Source organism: Chelon labrosus, assembly GCF_963514085.1.
Source record: "Chelon labrosus genome assembly, chromosome: 24".
NCBI lineage: Eukaryota > Metazoa > Chordata > Actinopteri > Mugiliformes > Mugilidae > Chelon > Chelon labrosus.
The window spans coordinates 3,141,809-3,160,566 of NC_140357.1; the positions used below are offsets into that span (position 1 = coordinate 3,141,809).

General features: G+C 48.2%; 1 protein-coding gene across 1 annotated transcript in view; it reads left to right on the forward strand.

Moving 5' to 3' along the window:
• The first annotated feature begins 625 nt into the window (after nt 1-625).
• The window catches only part of klf7a (Kruppel like factor 7a), a 32,225-nt gene continuing 14,092 nt past the window's right edge, over nt 626-18,758 (forward strand). Inside the window, exon 1 of the mRNA XM_084574082.1 lies at nt 626-815. Within this exon, the coding sequence (XP_084430208.1) occupies nt 714-815 (102 nt within the window). The 5' untranslated portion in view covers nt 626-713. The remainder of the gene's footprint in view (nt 816-18,758) is intronic.

The window sequence follows — 18,758 nt, forward strand, 5'->3', positions numbered from 1 at the left end:
CTCTCATTAAAGTTCCATCCCTATAGAAATCTCCTTTCCTATACTGATGCCTCCCACTTCATGTCATTATAATTAAACACTTACTCTGTGGAGCACTGTAGCGGCCTATTAATACTGTTTTCCAGCTCCTGTTTGTGAGCACATGATGTTTACTCCACGGCTTCTCCTCTCAGACTAGCCTTTCAGACCTTCTTCCAAATCTAATATACCCATCCATAAATAGCTCACCTATCGAGCCCATATTTGGCGTGAGCGACGGGGCTCCGCGGCCAATCCCCGAGGCTCCATCTGCCTGGCTCCGCCTCCCCGCGCACCGCCGCCGCTCTAATAACTCCCCACCCCCCTCCACCTCTCCACCCTCCTCCGCCGCCCATTCGCCTTAAATGGACAAGCAGGGGGTGTTGATTGACAAAATAAACGACGCCCCATCGTTTACCAAGCCCCTCCCCTCCTTTGGCTCCCTATCAGTGTCTATTTTGGCAACACGGATACGCATGGAGCCTCCATCACCTCCAGTCCCTTTTACGCACCGAGTCCGATAATGCGCGCAGGCACAGGGACCCCAGTCGCCACGTTTTCCGCCCGCCCTGCCCGCAAATTCATCTCATTTTAAGGACTAATATGAAAGAAGTGGATGTAGAGGTCTGACAGAGCCACGAAAGGAGGCGTATTTCTCTTTGGATCGTTCTTGTTTGCCACCACCGAGCGTCAGCATGGATGTCTTGGCGAACCACAGTATCTTTCAGGAACTTCAGCTCGTCCACGACACCGGCTACTTCTCCGCCATGCCTTCGCTGGAGGAAAACTGGCAGCAGGTACGTCTCAACTTCCGAACGCTTCCGCCGCTCGCCCCCCGCATTACATTATAACCACCTTCAACCCGCACGCTCTCTTGATTTGTGATCACATGCGCTCGGGATGCAGGCGTCAACTTCCCCCCTAAAAAAAAAAATTTTTTAAAAGCGTGTGCGCGCGCGCGCGTGTGTGTGCAATCCACGCAGAAATGAGGGGAAAAGCTTTTAATCACTCATGGATGTGACAGTTTTCGGAGAGATGGCAAAGTGGATACGAGGCGAACGCACACCGGCGCGTAATAAAGCTGTCAGATACGATTTGGGGAGATGAAGACCCGAATCCCATAATAGGGATGAATTGGTCGTTAATAATACATCTGCATCCCTCAGATTACTGAGTTGTGAACCCTCCTGCCTGGGTAGGAAGTCCCCTGTCCTATTCATAATAGATACCCTAACATGTCTGTCTTTGTACCGTCTTTAAACGCAGTAGAGTGAAGAAGAAAATGTGCATGAGGGAGGCTGACATTCTCCTCACACTCGTCCAAGTTCGGTGGATTTAAAGGGATCCACGCGGCCACATGGCACTCGGATAACCCCAAACACATCTGTCTTTCCTATTGGCCTTAAAGTGTGTAATCATGCCCGTGTTTGTGTCATGTGAGCGTGTGCGTAAAAGGCGTAAATTCTTTTTTTAAAACTAACCTTCATTTTTAGACCATACCTCAGTTGCACCTGCCATCTTTAAACAGCCCTCCTACTTTCCCTCTGTTTTCTTTTTGTTTTTTTCACCCAACATCCAAATAAGAGCACCTGCATTGCTGCTGCTGCTGCTGCTGCTGCTAGAGGTGATGCTTTCCATGCTGCGCTTGGATAAAAAAAAAAAATCACTGCACAGAAATATGATGCCGGTATTGTTCATGAAACAGGAGCCCCAGCTTTTCCCCACTTCTCTGCTGCTGCTGCTGCTGCTGCTCCACGCGTAAGGGGTGGGGGGGGGGGGGGGGGGGGTGGAGGAGGAGGAAGAGTGACAAGGGGGAGAGCAAAGAGAGGGAGAGAAACCGGTGCGTGACCGCGGATCCATTCGTTGTGGCCAAGCAGCCTAATTGGCATCCTACTGTTAGCCACCGACGCATCTTTTCATAACAAGTCTCCAACTCCCCGCCTTCGCTGTCAGTGGATTTATTTATTTTTTTAAATTGCACGGGCCTACGTGCGCCATATGCAGCGTGCGTCCCCCCCCCCCCCCACTCTCACTCTCTCCCTGCCTCTCTCCCGTTTCGCACCCACGGCCTGCATATCAAAATCAATACCTAATGCAAATGGAAGAGAGAGAGAGAGAGAGAGACAGAGAAAGAAAGAGAGGCAGCTGCGTGTGTAGGCAAAAGGCAGGGAAGGCTCTTATCTGTGGAGACTGGAAATGTCTTTGAGTGGTTTTGCAGCCAGTTCTCTCCCGAAGCCAGCGTCCATTTTGGAATTTGAGAAAGTTGAATTGTCAGCCTCTTGAAAGAAGAGCATTTAGTTTTAAGTGCAGAGATGCGAGCCGATGCCCCTTTTGCATCTCACTGCCACTGCGTGACCAAAATGTGAAGAAATCCCCCCCAAAACTGAGAGAAATGCATCAGTAGAGTTTTAAAAACACTTTCTCTACCAGTCCGTAGCAAAGCATTTCGAGCCTAGTGTCAAATTCCGAACCCCTGGAGTGTTTCTTTTTGGAGAACAAGCCTCGCCGTGGATAAGAAGCTCGTCTAACGTCCTTGTGAGCGCAAGGATTACGGCCGGCCCCACACTCCGAATCCCCCCTTCTCCCCAGAAGATGTTCTTGGCAAAGAAATCCTTGTGTTCGTTGTAGCAGCGTGAAGATGCCACTGAGCAGCCCCCCCCCCACCCCTCTTCCCCCTGAATGCAGGAATTATGAGTCGTGGCTTGCCTTAAAAGCTTTGTCTCCAGCCGCTCTGAGAAGTCCCCTCTGTATTCCAGGCACAATTTAGAATTTGATGCTTTTATGGGGTCTGATGGCGAGATAGGAGGCCGTTGTTGCCGGCCCCCTAAATGGGTCCCTGAGATGCGGAGGCAAGAATGATGACTGTGTCCCCTGTTGGTGTCTGTGAGGCATGATTCAGGCGCTTATAGGGGGATGGGGAGGAGAAAAGGAGTAAAGTGTTTTGGAGGTCTGCAGATGGTACATCTGAGGCCGCTGTTTGTTCCATTATTGGGCCTAATAGAGCCAAACCCGAACTGTGCCGCCTCGCTTCCAAATCCCCGTGCAGTCGGTTGTTCGGAGTTGGAACAAACAGCAGGGGCTGAGCTGGATTTGGAACAAGCGGGAGCCGGTCCTCATTATTGGTGGGACCCAGCTTCCCCTAAAGCAAATAATACATGCGCTGTTTTGCATCTCTTGTAATCTTGGCTTCTGTTTCCCACTTCTTGTTCGTCTCTTTTGCAAACTGGCGCCCTTTCAGCTGATGAAGCCTCGTTTTGGCTTTGCAACCGTCAAACGTTTACCAGACTGTTCAGAGCGGAACAGACAAAATCTGGATTGAATATCAGATTTTCTTTCCCACCTCACCTGGGGCTCTGGCTCAGCTGATGCTCATCCGCGGCACTTGACCCCAATGGATGTAACGGGACACCGCAGACGGCCGGCTGGCTGCCTGTCATTGACCTCGGGACACACTCCACGGCCTCCAGCACATATATTATCCCTGAGGGGTTCAGAGTGTTTGATGCCTACCCAAGCGAAATGTCTGTATGTGGCCGCACATTATGGGCTTCTATATGTGGATGCGTGTACATTAGGTGTTTCTAAATGCGGAACGAGCGGCAGGGCACTCTGTGTCTGCAGATGCATCCACTCACATCAGTCTGCAGCCGGTTGCTCCGTCCGGGGTGGGTTGGAGGGTGGCGATCGCAGACGTGGAGGAAGTTGCAGAGCACGCAAATTCTCCCAGTTGCAGGGTTTTGCATTTCACAGTCCGGCAGCCTCAAACCCCCCGCACCCCCAACCCCCCACCGGGAGTGACGAGCACGCACAAATCCACATGCAGAGGCATTTTGACTAAAGCCGTCCGAGGGAAAAAGTTCCGTGGTCAAGATCCATCTGAGAGAATCTTGCTCGATCGAATCTTAAAGCTCTGCAGAACTTTGATTATCCGCATGCATCCGTGCACCGCCCGCGTGTTCGTACGTGCACGCCGCATGTGTCTCAGTGTGTTATGTAATCCTCAGTAGGCCACAGCTGCTTTCTCACACACACACACACACACACACATGGCAGACATGCCGGGGAGCGCAGCCAACTCGGCCCCCTCCTTCCCGCCTTCCTCCATCCCGCTTTCTTCTTATAGAATTAGCACAGTATGGATTTTTGATCTCCGCAGGCCTGTTGTGTAAGCTCGGGACTATTCCCCTGCACCGCGCGCCCGCTCAGTTCCGTCGGCTGCCGGGTCGCGGCGCTCCCCAGGTCCGTGGTGCACGAGCAAGAAAGAACCGGCTTTGATGTTCTGTTTCCTGTCTTGGCAGGAAGCTCAAACGTAGCCAGCTCTCTTACAGATCTCATATGTTCTCCATGACCTTTTACCGCCTGCTAGTTCATGTAATTTTATGCAAATTAAAATTAAATCAATCCCGTGGCAGTTCTGCTTTCTGGGAGCAGGCGGAGGAAGGACAACCCCGGGACTTAATCTTATTTGTCTCAAAAGAGCTCCTGGTTGTGTTTGCTTTATTAAAATGTCACGTCGGCTCCGAGTGTGAGGCGTGGAAGTTCCTAAAAACCGAGTCCGGATGGTACCTCCGAAAGCCCCGTTCGAGCGGATCCTCGAAGTTTTTCCGCCGCCGCCGCCGCCTCGTGACAGTCAGATGTCAAGCGCGGGATTGATCCCTCGCGGCGTTGTTTGGCTCGCCTCTAACCCCGGCGGCGCTCGGGAAGATCTCGCGGAGATGGATGCCACGTAGAATGTATTTGACACGGCCTGGCCTGTGGCGCGCCGAGGCATGAAAGGAGGGCTTTGTGCGCCGCTGCACAATGCGCCGCCTCTGCCGGACTCTTGCTCAATGCCTCGACACCGAGAAAACATGCATTGCTGTTTATTTTTAATCTGCGCGTTAAAATAGTTCATCTAATTAGTTCAGTCTGATTTCTAGGAACTATACCGCAGCAGGCCTTTCAAGCATTTCAATTTTGCATGGATTTAATTTGTTATTTTGCTTTCATCTCAGCCTCCAGAGGTTCCTGCATCTTTATCTATCCGTGCACGTATCTCACGGACACACCTGCAAGCGCGGAATTTCATTATTCTGCTTAGATTCTCCTCTCTCGAGATCGGGCCGTGTTTTCTTTGCATGCACGCGGCGTCGCGTTCAGGTGGCTCGTGCGCCGCCGTGTGTATGTTGTGTAATGAGATGTGCGAGCGACCCCCTGACCCAGTAACATCCATTCTGCCATAAGAGCGCTTAGTGAACTCTGCCACCTCTGTCTCATCACTCAGGCGGCTGAGAGGCGATTGCCAGTGATAGGTGCCGGCTACTGCTTTATGGGCGTTGATGAAAAGGTGGGAAGCGCTGATGAAAGAGAGGACGGCCGGGGAAGTATTCATTTGTCTGATGCTCTGGTGACTGGCCCTGTCGGATAGAGAGGCAGAGGAGGCGGTGTAAGAGGAAAAAGGCAGAGGTGGGTGGGGGGGGGGAGATAGGGGGGTGAGGAGGAAGAGTGGTGAACAAGCACATCTTTATGTATGGCTTCCGTCTGTGAAACGCTCTGCCACCCCAGGTTTGATTAACAGTGAGAAGAGGAGCCAGTCATTTTTTTCGCCTCACACCAGCACACATGGCTTGGCAATGGCTTTCACATCATTTGAGGGGAAATCGGGAAGCCGTTACAGCACCTTACAGTGATCCGACATGCTTCGCTGCTGCCATCCGGGCTTGGCAACCGCGGGGAGGAAAAGAGAAAGGAAGGAGTCTCAGGCACTCGTTTTCTGCTTTGGATTCACCACCAACTCTCTCTCTTTAGCTCATGACGCTCCCTTGCTTTCTCTCTCCCCCTCTTTGACAAATTCTGAGAAGACAGTTTTGACAAAGTCACAGCTGCTTTGTTTGATTTGCCCTGCTCTAACCCTTGGTTGAGAGTCTGTCCTCGCTACAGAAAAGTTGAACTCATGAGAGTTATGAGATCAAAACTTGGCACATACAGTAGCTGATTAAAGGCAGAGAGATACAAAAGAGTAGCAGTTACTTAAGTTAAACGTCATGAAAGGACAAGATGAACTGGAGGAATATGTGGCCTTGGCCTCTAATTCGCAATCATAAAGATTAAAAATGAATAGCTGTACCAGCCAGAGCGTAATATGAACCTAAACTTAGACTGCAGTTAGCTTAGCTTAGCATAACGACAGGAAGCAGAAGGAAACAAGTAGCCTGGTGGTCAGAAACAAAGATAAAAACACTAATATCTGGATCCAAGAGTGTCACACAAACCTAATCCCATGAGGCGTGTAGCTTAGCTTAGCATAAAGCAGAAGGAAGCAGCTAGCCAGGCTGGTAGTCAGAAAATTTTAAATAATGTTTTCTATCGCCAGTAAGTAATTCACTGAACGATTGAACTGGGTCCCAAACTATCCTAAAAAAAAAAAGGCTATCTTGAGCCAGACTAAGCATCACACAAAGCTAAACCCAGGCTGCGGTTAGCTTAGCTTAGCATAAGGATAGAAAGCAGAAGAAAACAACTAAGACTGTCTGGTGGTCAGAAAAAAAGATAAAAACACTGATACCTTGAGCCAAGTACGCTACACAAACCTAATCATGGAGAGATTTAGCTTAGCTTAGCATAGCGCCAAGAACCAGGATGAAACAGCTAGTTTTCTATTGAATACAGGTGTTCAATTCACTGAAAGATTAAACTGTGTCTCAAATATCTTGAGCCAAATGGAAACATTGCACAAACTTCAACCCTGGAGGCAGTTAGCTTAGCTTAGCATATTGACTGAAAGCAGGAGGAAAAGGCAAAGAAACATTTCACATTAGTTTTAGTGAGCATTTAACTGCTAGTTCGGTCTGAAGTGTCAGTCGTTAATTTTCATCAAAGAGCGACAGCTGTTTTCACATTAAGGTGATCAATCATTATTGCTAATGTTGGCGTGTAGCTCTTGGCACATTTGACATTGCCTGTGGTAATGGCATGTAAAATAACAGTCATGAATCATTCTATGCAAAAGGGCCTTGACTATGTAAAGGCTCCCTGCAACCCTCGGTTGTCTTGGTTACTTGCTTCTTACTTGGATCTCATATTTGTTTGCTCCACCAGCCTGCTCACATACTCGGAAATCCATTGGCTTTAATATTGACCACACATCCACACTATGTCCAGGCATTTTATAGCCGTAATTGGCTGAGACATACCCAGTGTTGCATCCCATCTTCCTACCTACCTGTTGCTAGGCAGCCTTGGCAAGCAGGAAGCAGCAGCTTCGGCCTATTTGTTTGTTTAGCTGTCAGTCTGGGAGGCTAATCCCACCCCAAGGGATTTGGAGCCATCCAGAAACCGGAGATCCAGCCATGTGGACCATCTCTCTCCAAAGATTGAGCGAGAGAAATGGAAGGGGGGGAGAGAGACAAGGGCAATTTGCCCTGAGTAAACACCGAGGCTTGTTGTTGTCATCCGAAGCCAGTCATCAATCACGGCCCCGGGCTCTTGGTGGTGACAGCCGCAAGGACGCTCTCTGAAACCGGTTGGATAGTGTGTAAAGCAGGGACGGTCATTGGTGAAGATCACAGCTGAGTCGCCAGTGCTTGTTGACTTTTTTGAGAGAGGGCTTTTGGAAAAGTCACATTCAAGGCGCCCAGTAAGGATGCGGTCGGGTATTGGCTTTGGGAATGTGCTTGAACTTCAGCTTGCATAATAGCCGAGAGTCTCTTGTGTCAATTTGTTTGCAGTCACATGTAGGTTTGACGCCGCTTTGCATGCTGGCGTCAACACACGACTGCAGTGGTCCAACATGCAAAACCAGTTTTCTTCCACCTGCTATGGCTGGCTAGCTTTCACTCTGTCATACCTCCATGTCTCTCTACATCTCTTTCATTAGCTCATGAGCTTCATCCTCCCTCTTACTCCTTCAGTTCCTCAAAGCTGCTTCTACTTCAATTTTACACCCGTTTTGGCAACTCGAAACCAGGGGCGAGACATCAGATGTTCAGGCGTATAATGTTTTCCATTGTCAGCAGCTGAACTCGCTGGCAGTTCAAATCGGGTCCCAAATTACCCTAAAGACACTAATATCTCGAGCCAACTGAGTATGTCACATAGTTTTAGTCATTTGAAGCCCCTGCAGGGTTGAGTTGTCTGAAAAAGATATGACTTGTATCCTCAGAACGAGACAGACTCAGCTTGAATTGGGATTGGCCTATATGACAAAGCCTTAAAGCGCACGCTCCGCTAAGAAAAATGTTATTTTAACATGCACGCCTGGAAAAAATAAATAAAAAATAGCGTCAAAGCAGACAGACAGAGGGGGCGAGGAAATTTTGCACCCTGCTTAACTCTTCGGACGCCCTGGGAAGTGCCCTTCTGCGATTTAATGAGACCTGTGGGAAGAGCCATTCATCAGCGTGACAGCGTACCTCTGTTTCCCATTGTTCTGTTCTGGTATGTGAGGAGAGCAGTGTGTGTTTTAGCCTTAATGATGGGCTGGCAACCCTTTGATTAGATGAATCTCCTGGCGCTAATTAAGATTTAGGCTGCCAAAAGACATCTGTGTTTATGCCATCCTCCCTCTCTCTTACACTATTTGCATGCGAGCGTGCGTGCGTGACCAGTTCACAGGATGGGTGTTGCAGCGATTTCGATGCTAAGGCCCCGGCTGAACGTTTGGGTGGTGTCTCGGGGGTTGACGTAATCGTGGATCCCGGAGCAAAGGCATGTCCGTTTGTTTGCCTACCTGGAAATGTAGATTTTAGGAGGTTAAAGATGGTGATTTGTGCCTATCAAAGCATTTTGTCGGCACAGATCTCCTTAACCTTAACCCTAACCCTAAGTACAAATATGGAGTGATCCTGCAATAAATGAACACAATCTGAGCTTGATTTTGGGGAAAATACCGGAAAATGGCTCGGATTGGGCATGTCAAGGTGTGTTTGCAACAAAATAAGGAATACAAATTGAGCAAAGACAATTATTCCTCTTCACAGATTTCTGCATCTCTTCTCGTCAAATGTATTATTCGAGGCTGAATCAATAAAACAAACTATCCGTGTGGGGATCTGTGTCAAGTCTTCGCAAATACCAGTTTGTGACTTAAAAACATCAACCCCTGCCGCAGATGTTTTCCCCATCTTAACTAAACTCGTGGTGTCACATAAATGTTTCACCAGCCAATTCCCCCTTGCGTATTTTCAGGGAAGAGAATTTGATCACTTATGCTAACAAGAGCCGAGGCATCCCCGCCCTCCGCCCGACCCTCCCTTCCTCCCGCCCTCAAATCGCTCCGTCTCCGTGGCTAGACACCCCCGTCCTCCTGCTCTCTCCGCTTTTACCACTACGTGTTATTCAGTCTATTGCCCCAGATATTATTTCATCGTAAAATGATGCCAATTAGTAAAGCCAGCCGCCGGTGGCTGTGGTCTGGCTCCTTCTCCCCCGTTCCGGCGGGGAAAGTTATTTGGGTCGGCAGCTATTTTCAGCCTGTGATGTTGCCAGGAATACTTCAGGGAGCAGCCGCTGTTTTATAAGAGAGCACATCAATAATTTTCATTGGTGTGTGTAAGCAAGAAAGAGAAGGGAAGGACTTCAGAGTTTATTGGGTTTATGTGCGTTTATTCGCTTTCTCTTGAATCTTTAGCGGAGCAGGTGGCGCGCATAAACACGCGCACTTCCGACTGTAACTGCCACGACCTCACGTTCGTTTAAAACCCATTAATTTGCCAGCCTTTAACCTTTAACCCACAATCTTAACGGCACTCTTATACCGAGTTTTAGCCTTTGCCCGGTAATCAAACTTGCGGGACACCAGTGAAAGCGCACTCGCACACACTCCCGTGGACCTAAAGGCCAAAGTCAATGAGTTCCTAACACCTTTCTTAGTGCGTCTAACCATCCTCCCTCCCCTCTCCGCTGAGCAGCCGTGCATTGTCAAGATGAAATTGGGGTGAAAAGTCCTCGCACTACGCTTGCACCTCCCGCTGAAAAGCCAACTGCTCTGCACCGAAGGGTGAACGGGTTCAGCCTGCCGCGCTGCCTCCACCCATCCTCACACAAACTCTCTCTCTCTCTACACTATCTCTTGGAGGAGAGCCCGCATAGTAGTAGTGGCGGTGGTGGCGGCGATGAGACGTCTTTCAATATTTTAAGCAGCTTGGGCTAATCTTTGTCGCTCAGGTTTGTTTTGAAAGCGTTGCAGCGGGTATAAAGGCAGAACAGACAGCATCCCTCCCTCTGTTTGCGCGGTTCCGGATGTGCGTAAAGTCGCCGGGATGCACGCACCCTTGAGCATCCGCGCGAATTCCCTGCAAACTCTCAACGTGACCCTAGCCGAATCCACCTTGGCCTTGCGAGCGACTGTGCCACTGACCTGCTTCTGCTGTTTCTTCCTGCTTGTTCCCTCGCTCTCACCCTCTTTGCTTCTTACCTGAGATTCCGTGCTGTAATCAGTGACAGAGCCTTGGCCCTAGCACTTGAAGAGGCACAACACAAGACAACTGGCAGGGAACGAAGGTGGCGCCTCGTTCAGCCGCCGAGAAGTGCGCAAGAATGAACCGCTTCGGCTCTTATCAGTGCGGGCACGGCGCCACAGTTGCACTTCACGGTTTGCGGACGTGATCGGGGTACCGAGCGGCCCTCTCTGACTGGCACCGCATGAGGAGGAAGCAGAGTTTTTCCGCTCCACTGTTCCCTTTATCTCTCCCCTCTCCCCTCTGTTATTTTCAGCCCCCCCTCTCCTCCCCGCCGCCGCCGCCACCGTTCTCTTTCGCTGCTCGCCGCCCCTTTTGTTTCTCCGTGCCTTTTCCAGCCAAGGCCCCATTCTCTTGCCCCGTCATTGTGTGCGGTAATGAAGATTAGCCAGCCTGCCGCACACATTGGGGTCCCCACATCCGGAGCGCAGACTCCCCAAATCCTGCCGCAAGCTGCTAACCCCGGAGTAAAACCACTGTTGTTGCCGACCCCCTCCGTTCCACGGGCCCACACAGACGTGTCCAATATGCACTCTGCCGTGTTGAAAGCGCATGGCTGAAATGTCTCCTGATTAGATTAGGATGGTTTTGACAGCTGAGAGGGAGCGCTTGGCGACTCATACGCCGATAAACAGCAGCTCACCCAAATCCAGTTAAAGAGAGACAGAGTTCTCCTCCCCAGTGTGTGCAACACGACTCCAGTCACTGGGATTATACCCCCCCTTCCCCATCCTCCATGCCCCGCTATTCTCCTCTCTGCTTCTATCTCATCCTCCTCTCCATCATTCGTCTTCTTCACTCTCAAGATGCCTCTCCTCTCCTCTTCTCCCTTCTTCTCTTCTCTTCTCTAGATCCCATTTCACCCTCACCTCTCCCATCCTCGACTTAATACCAGAACAAAACCATTTTTCACACATTGTCACAAGCTATTTAGATGGAGCAGCCGAGGTCTTTATACGCCGCGCACTTGTTGTATCCCCCGTCCTAAGACCTCTTAATAACGCCCGCGTATCGCTCTCAAGGTCGGCAGATCTTCCCCGGGTTCAGTCTGTTTACTCGTCGGCTTTGTCTGCGCCAAAAGACGGATTAGCCAAACGTGAAGTGCCAAACTGCTGTGGCAGATGCGTGTTAACAAACAGTCGCGTGTCAAACTTCGTTTTAAATGCTCAAATTCCTCCAGTATTGGTAATATTCTAAAATGTCCTGCGAGCAACTGTGCTAAATTAGCCGGAGATGCCAGTTTAGCTAAGCATACAGACTGGCAACAGCATGGCTAGCATGGCTAGCATGGCTCTTTCAAAACGTAATGAAATAATAAAATAATCTGTAAAAAATTGTTATATCTGCAAAAAAAAAATATTTATTTTGATTAAGGCCAATTGAATTTATATAAAGAGTAGAAAAGTAGACGTTAGCTTGTTTGGGAAGCAAGATTTAGCTTTTGGTCAATGAACTAAACAAATTATTTTGTTGTGGAGTCTTTTATTAGCCAGAGGTGATTGCGTTTGGATGATAGGGAGGAGGAGGAGGGGTTGACTGAGCGGCGTAACATCGCGAGACATGTCAACTGTCATCGGCCACTTTTAACACGCGCGGTTCTATGGATTGTCTTTATCGCCGCTATCAATTCTTTCCGCGCTGTCCGCGTTGTGTCGATGTTGTCGCGGCGCGGGGAAGAGAGGGGAGGTCCCGGGTGTCAGGGTGATGTGTGGATGCGTGCTTTTCTGTTGTGTCTGCTCCGAGAAAGCAATGGGAAATGTCTTTCTGCTCCATTAGGCAGAGGTCACCAGGTTTTCTGTGCTCTGAGTGCTCCATCATTGTGGTTTTCCTGCGAGATGAAAGGTGCTTTGAAGATCACACACAAACACACACAAACACGCACGAGCACGTGTTGCCTAAACCTCCAGTAACGGAGGGCGTAGCGCCTGAAAGCAAGGGGACTAAATCTCATTCTTACTCTGCTCTGTAAAAGCTACAATCTCTCACTTAATGTGACTAAAGACAGCCGAGTCAATCCAGCAAAACAGAATATGCTGCCTGAATACTGTTCCGAGTGTCCGTCTATTAGTGCACCCATCCAAACAGAAATTGACTGCGCATAAAGGAGGTGTCAGCTTTACAACCAAATGTGCATTATCCCCTCAAACTCCGTCAGCAAATTGTGATTTAACAACTTGGCAGTGTCTGTTATCAGCCCGGAGCCCGCGCTGTGTAAAAAACGCTTCGAGGCGCTGCGTTGCCAGGCTTTGACGGAGGAGCTGACGGCGCCGCTGATTATTGCCGCGAGGCTAATGTCGTCTGATAAGGCCGTGTGTGTAATTAAGCTGTTTCCGTAGTGTGTTATCTGTAGCTAGGTGAGGCGGCGGCTGCCTGGAGAGATGGAGCTGTTAGTCAATGAGGAGGAGGAGGAGGAGGAGGAGGACTCCCGTCTCCTGTCTGTGACATTTCAAGCTCTGCATCTGTCGCTTTCTTCCACCACTAACCTCTAATATTTTAATTTTTTTTTTGCTTCTGCATATGTAGGTGGCAAAATTCTTTAACCTTTTGCCATCTCTTTAAACTTTACTCTCCTAATCTGAAATTAATTCAGCTTTGGCCTGCTTCATCATCTGTCACCTGTCTGTCTCCTCCCTGGGAAGGCAGATAAATTAGCTTTCTCTCTCCCCTTTAGCTTTTTCTCTTTGTGCCTCTGCTCCCCCTGTCTCTGCTCCACCGCTTCCAAGCCCTGCCGGGGCATCGGGAGGCTCTGAGATCCCTCCTGGCCAAACGCTGCACCCCCTGCCGTGCTCTCCGCTGAGAATAACAGAGCGACGCGAGGGCGCTCTCCTATTCAGATCGGTGTTAAGGAAAATGAGGGCTCCTCATCCCCGCCGTTCCCCTCCTCGTGGGCCCCCGGAGGCAGGTTTTCCCGTTCGGCTGGGAGCTTGCTGATGACACCATGCTGCTCTCCGAGGAATCCGGGGGACCAGAGTTCTTAGCGAGTGCACAGGAAGGAGCAAAAACCCCGAAGGGAAGCTTAGAAGGAAGGGCATGCTTTTTTGGGGGTTTTGTGTGTCTGAGGGCGAGGCGTGCACAGGGGGAGCGGCGTGTAAGTATTGCTCGGTGAAGCTATAGATTACCGCCTCTGTCAGCTGCGACGGCCACCGCTGATGAGCTCCTGCGCGGTATCATTTCGTATCGATTAGGCGCTGCAATGCAAACACACACACACACACACACACACACAAAGGCTGTTGGGGAGATGGCCGCTGCCTAGGGCTACTCGTCATTTAGCTGTCACCTCAAAGTGATGGCTTGGCCCGGTGCTCTCCAGATCAATGGGAGACAGAGACCCAATAACACATCATGGCTGGATAAAACACACACATGTGCACACTCAATGTGAAAGTCTGATTTACCCAAATCTTAAATAAAAGTGAATTACAAACAGCTGTCACAAAGACAACCATAAATTTGGTTTGATAACCTGTTCCAGCGCAGGTAGATTTTCATACTGATGTGTGAGCTGTTACCTGCATGTGGGGCGTGATTAATTCCTCAGAGGGATTTTAATCAGAGCTCATATTGCATTCTCGCCATGTGAAAAGAAACCAAGGCCATCCTATTTTCTGTGACCAATGACATTGTGCGATTCAAACAAGCAATGAAGGGACTGTCCCTGAATGCGAAACGACAAAAGACGATAAACAAAGCTAGAAAAGGAGCGGAGATTCATCCATGACGCGAATGTTTCTGACTTACAAAATGAGTAGTCAAACTCCGGCGACGTACGAAAATGGCCGAGACAAATAATCAATGTGTGACAAAAGGGTTTCTTTTTCCAATTTTCTGGGAAATGATGATGAAAATCCAGCGCTGCGTTCTTTGCAAACGCAAACAGTGAAGGCATGAAAATCATACATGCCAACGTTTGAGTTACAGAATTCCGGAGTGTGTGTTTTTGGCAGGGTTCATAGTAGTGGGGGGTGTTGAAAAACGAAAACAGAGGGTCGATATTGTTGGTGTGTCCTTCTGTGCCCGTCGGCTCTTGGGCATTTTTCCCACTGGGCCACATGTTAAAATCAAACCCTTTCAAAGCGTGACAGTTATGAACGGAAACAGTTCAGACCAAACGAAGAAAGGTTAGATGACGGATCAGCAGTTACCGGAAATGTGAGGTTGCAAATTTTGAAGATACTGAAAACGAGGGCTCACATACTCAAAATAAATGATGTTTTGAGTCATTTTTATGCAAAAAAGTAGACAATTCCGAAGAGGCAAAAACTTTTTAGCGGTTTCTAGTTTGAGGGCCATGAAAATTACTTTCCAGGGAAGAACAACAAAAGAGGACGGCGCTGGTAGAAGGCCTTGAAATTAGTGAGAAATCTGGATTAACGTTGGTTGTAACAGAAAAGTCAACACAACAAATGTATGCACCTATGTTTAAAAGAAATGTGGGAAATGAGGGTTTATTTACTTCCAAAGAGTTAGCTTACCTTAGCATTATGTCTGAGTCCAGTGGTAACACAATTTGCATTCCAGTCAGCCAAGCTTTGAGTTACAGCAATTAAATATAGAAGCGTATTTCCCCAAAACTACTACTTTTTTTTTTGTGTATTTTTTTTTATCAATTGCGTGTAAATCCCAAGATTATTGCCATATAATTCACAATCGTACAACCTTGCAAAGAAAGTGCTGCAGGGAATCATAGGTCATCTCTGAAAAGATGTGACAGCATATCCCCCCTCACCCAGAACCTCAGTGCATTTAACAATAGTGCTGCATCACCCCCTCCCGCTTGCGACCCTGCCCTTTTAAACCCTGCTAGCATCAGCTCCGAATATTATTCACAGCACCTTGTCTCTATCACGGCATCTGTAAAAACTAAACACGATCATCCTAAAATTAATGAGCCGTGTCCACCCCATTACATTTATCTGTTTAGTGGTGTTTTGGGCCTTCCTTTAGGGCATTATGCATGCTCCTCTGTTCATATTTATAACCCAGGCTTTTTATTAGCGACGTAGTGGGGTGCTAACAGTTGGGAGGCAGCGTGCGCTTTGATGGTGATGGCAGGCGGCTCGGCGCAGGCCAAATGCGAAGGGAGGCGACGGGGGTAGAGGATCAGCTGCCAGGCCGAGGGCCTCACAGAAGACAAGAGGAGAGGGTGAGACGAAGACAAGGAGATTTTTTTTTTTAATTTTTTGAAGTCAAAGCGAGTGAATCGGGTCTGGTTCACAGCTCCTCAGCCTGCTCGACTTTGTGAAAAGCGTGTCCTGTGATCAGCGAATATTTGTCACACCTGCTGTATTTTAAGCCTCACTAACCTGAGGTGTGTTCTGCATGCATGATTGTGTGGGTTTGTGCCTGAGCGCATTTCTGCATATGTTTAAATAAGTGTCCATGGGTCAGTTTTAAAGGAAAAGGGAGTAAAGATCCTTTAAATGAACCTAATTCATCTGACCCCCGAAAGGAATGAAGAATAATTCATCTACAACAAGATTCTTTTTGATTAACGGCAATTTATAGGCTGAGCTTTATGGTTTTCATAGTAAAACCACGTACGGTATATATGGAGAAAAAGCCTGTGTCCAATGCCTACTTGGTACTTTGCACCGCTGAACTTTGCACTCATTTCAATTTAGACCTATATATTTCTTTTATTTATTTTTATTTTTTATAAAAGTAAATCTTAATCACTATAAAATCACTATGAATCTTTTGGTACCATCTTTCCGGAACCTGTTTGTAGCCTTGACTATTGACCAATCACATTTTTTGTTGTGATTGGTCAATATAGCGAGCTTTGATTGCATGCACTTGCAAAAAAATGCACCAGGAAGTTCTGTGATCCCTTGGTGGAGACCAAGCTAACATGTCAACATTAGCTTGACATAACCCTTACCCTATCAAGACAACAAAGCTGGTTTTAAGTGGGTGCATCCTATCGTCATCATCCCTCAACCCCCAACGTAATTCTTTTAATTTGCTAGCTACAGACCGAACAGGCGGCCTAAACCTAGGCTATTGATATTTTGACATCTGTGACATTTTAAAAGTCACGCCCCGAAAAGTACAAATGCAAATAATTCAATTAATGATCACTGATTTCCAGGTGGCTGCTCCAGGTTTGCCGAGCTGGTGTTGTGTACGCCGACTCGCTTGTCACACTGCACTGCTCACCGGTACACTTGAGTTGAATGAAGCCATTAATGTTATTATTACTAACACCTGTGCTTTTCCTATAACCCGAAGCACCAGATGCTTTGTTACACACCAAAGGAAAAAAACATCTGGGAAGTTGTCCTTGGAATCAGATTGGAAAAGTGTGGACAATTCAAAAAAATGTACTCAGCAGGTGATTGGATGAACCGTCAGTCTATCTCTGGCTAACCAATCAATTTAATGGGAAATAAGATATAGTAGGTGAGTGCAGAAGAGGAAACACCACAAGTTGCAGTCTGAGGAGCTTTTAAGCTAGGAAGCAGTGTAGCTAGCAAATGAAAATGTTGGTGGACGATTGTTGGCCAAGGTGTGACAGTCGTACTTCAAAAGCACGCTCATATCTGAAGCCTTGCAAGATGGTCATGTGATCTCTTGAAAGAATCCAAATGCCTTGCAAGAGCACTTTTACAAACTTGACAAAAAATATCACCAGTAAAAAAAGGCATATTGATTCTTGCCTTAGTCATTGGACATTACAAACTTGAGAAAACCTACTTTATATTATGACATCCATCGCTGTTATGCTCAGGAGACATTCTTGACAATATGAAAGCATGAAAGCTTGTTTTGAAGATCTGTCCCAAGTCACCTCTCTACCCTGCACCACCTAAGTGATTCCCTCCCATCTGCAAGAGGATGTGGGGGCTCCTGGAAGAGCTATTGGATTGTCTCAGCTTATCTTGGCCCGCGTGAAGGAATCATCCCGAAAGCCTTTTAGAAAATGGACCCTGGCTTTGTGCGGAGCCAATTGATGTTGGCTCTCCAGATCGGCGCCTGTCCAAATGGAGTGGAAACGGGCCGTTAGCGTTCCTTTATCTTGGCTATTGTGCGATGCCTTTGGCTCTTGATGCACTCGCAAACACACCGATGCGAGTTGCACATTCACTTTAGGCCTGCAAGTAGATGTGCATGTGTGTAGGTGTTTGCACGAACGCGGATACAAGAGCTGCATAATCACATAATTCTGCACAACATACATGTGGATTGCAAGATTGGCATGATTTCAGCCACATACGCCCACACTGCTCCACAACATACACTCAGGAAGTGCTGATCAACTGCCTGACCTTCTCTCTAACAATTTTAATGTCACCACCTGGGGGAAGGACGGGGGGAAGGGCATTGATGAAGAAAAAGAAAGATGGATAGAAATAAAGAAAGAGTGCATGGTAAGCTTGTCTTACCCGCAACCCCTTCACCTGGAGCCTCTTTCATCCTCCTTACCTTGTCAAACGTAGCACATTCAGTATGCATGCGCACACGCACTCTAGGAATGTATGTACACACACTCTCCACCTCACGCCGTGTGACCGACGACGTCCCAGCACATCAACCTGGGTCGCAACCTAACATTTAGTGTGTGTGAACCCTTTTGTGTGTGCGTGCGAGGCCTGTGGCTTGCCCGCTGACAGGATCCCGTTACGGCAAATGTCACACTTCCAAAAAGGATTCACCCCCCCCGTAGTGAAAATGAAGTCGAGACCCCTCTCTCCTCTCATGCCTCCCTCGCCTTGTCCTTCCATCATTTCTTCTTCTTCCTCACCCCTCCACCCGGGACCGCTCTCGCTTATCCGCCTCTATCCTCTTTTCCGCTCCCTTGAGCTATTGCTGCCTCGCGCGCACACTCACCTTGGTTTGCCGTCCTCAGCGTTTTGCTGAATAAAGTCCCCTTTAACTGGATGGGTTTTTAGCGGATAATTAGTCCTCACCTTGGGAGAAGGAGGAGGCGACAATGAAAGAAAAGAAGAGGAAAAAGCTTGATTTTGGGCAATCGATGGGAGTTGAGGCTGAAGGGGGAGGGTAATGACAAGTGTGAAGGGGTTGAAAGATAGCGCAGATGGTGATGTGAACAGAGCAGGTTTGTTGTTGTTCACATGTCTAGACACCTTCTATATTAAATTTTTGGATGTGGCCATCAAGACCTCACAGACTTGTGCATGAAAGAACTTATTTTCTCAAAGCCATCACATTTAGGCGTGCAGGGAAGGGAGGAGGCATTATCTTGACTCCTCACCGTAGGCGAGGTCTTGAGCAGCTTTTTAATTTGATGTCAGTATGCAAATACTGCGAGCAGTCAAAAAAACAACAGCTCTGAATAAT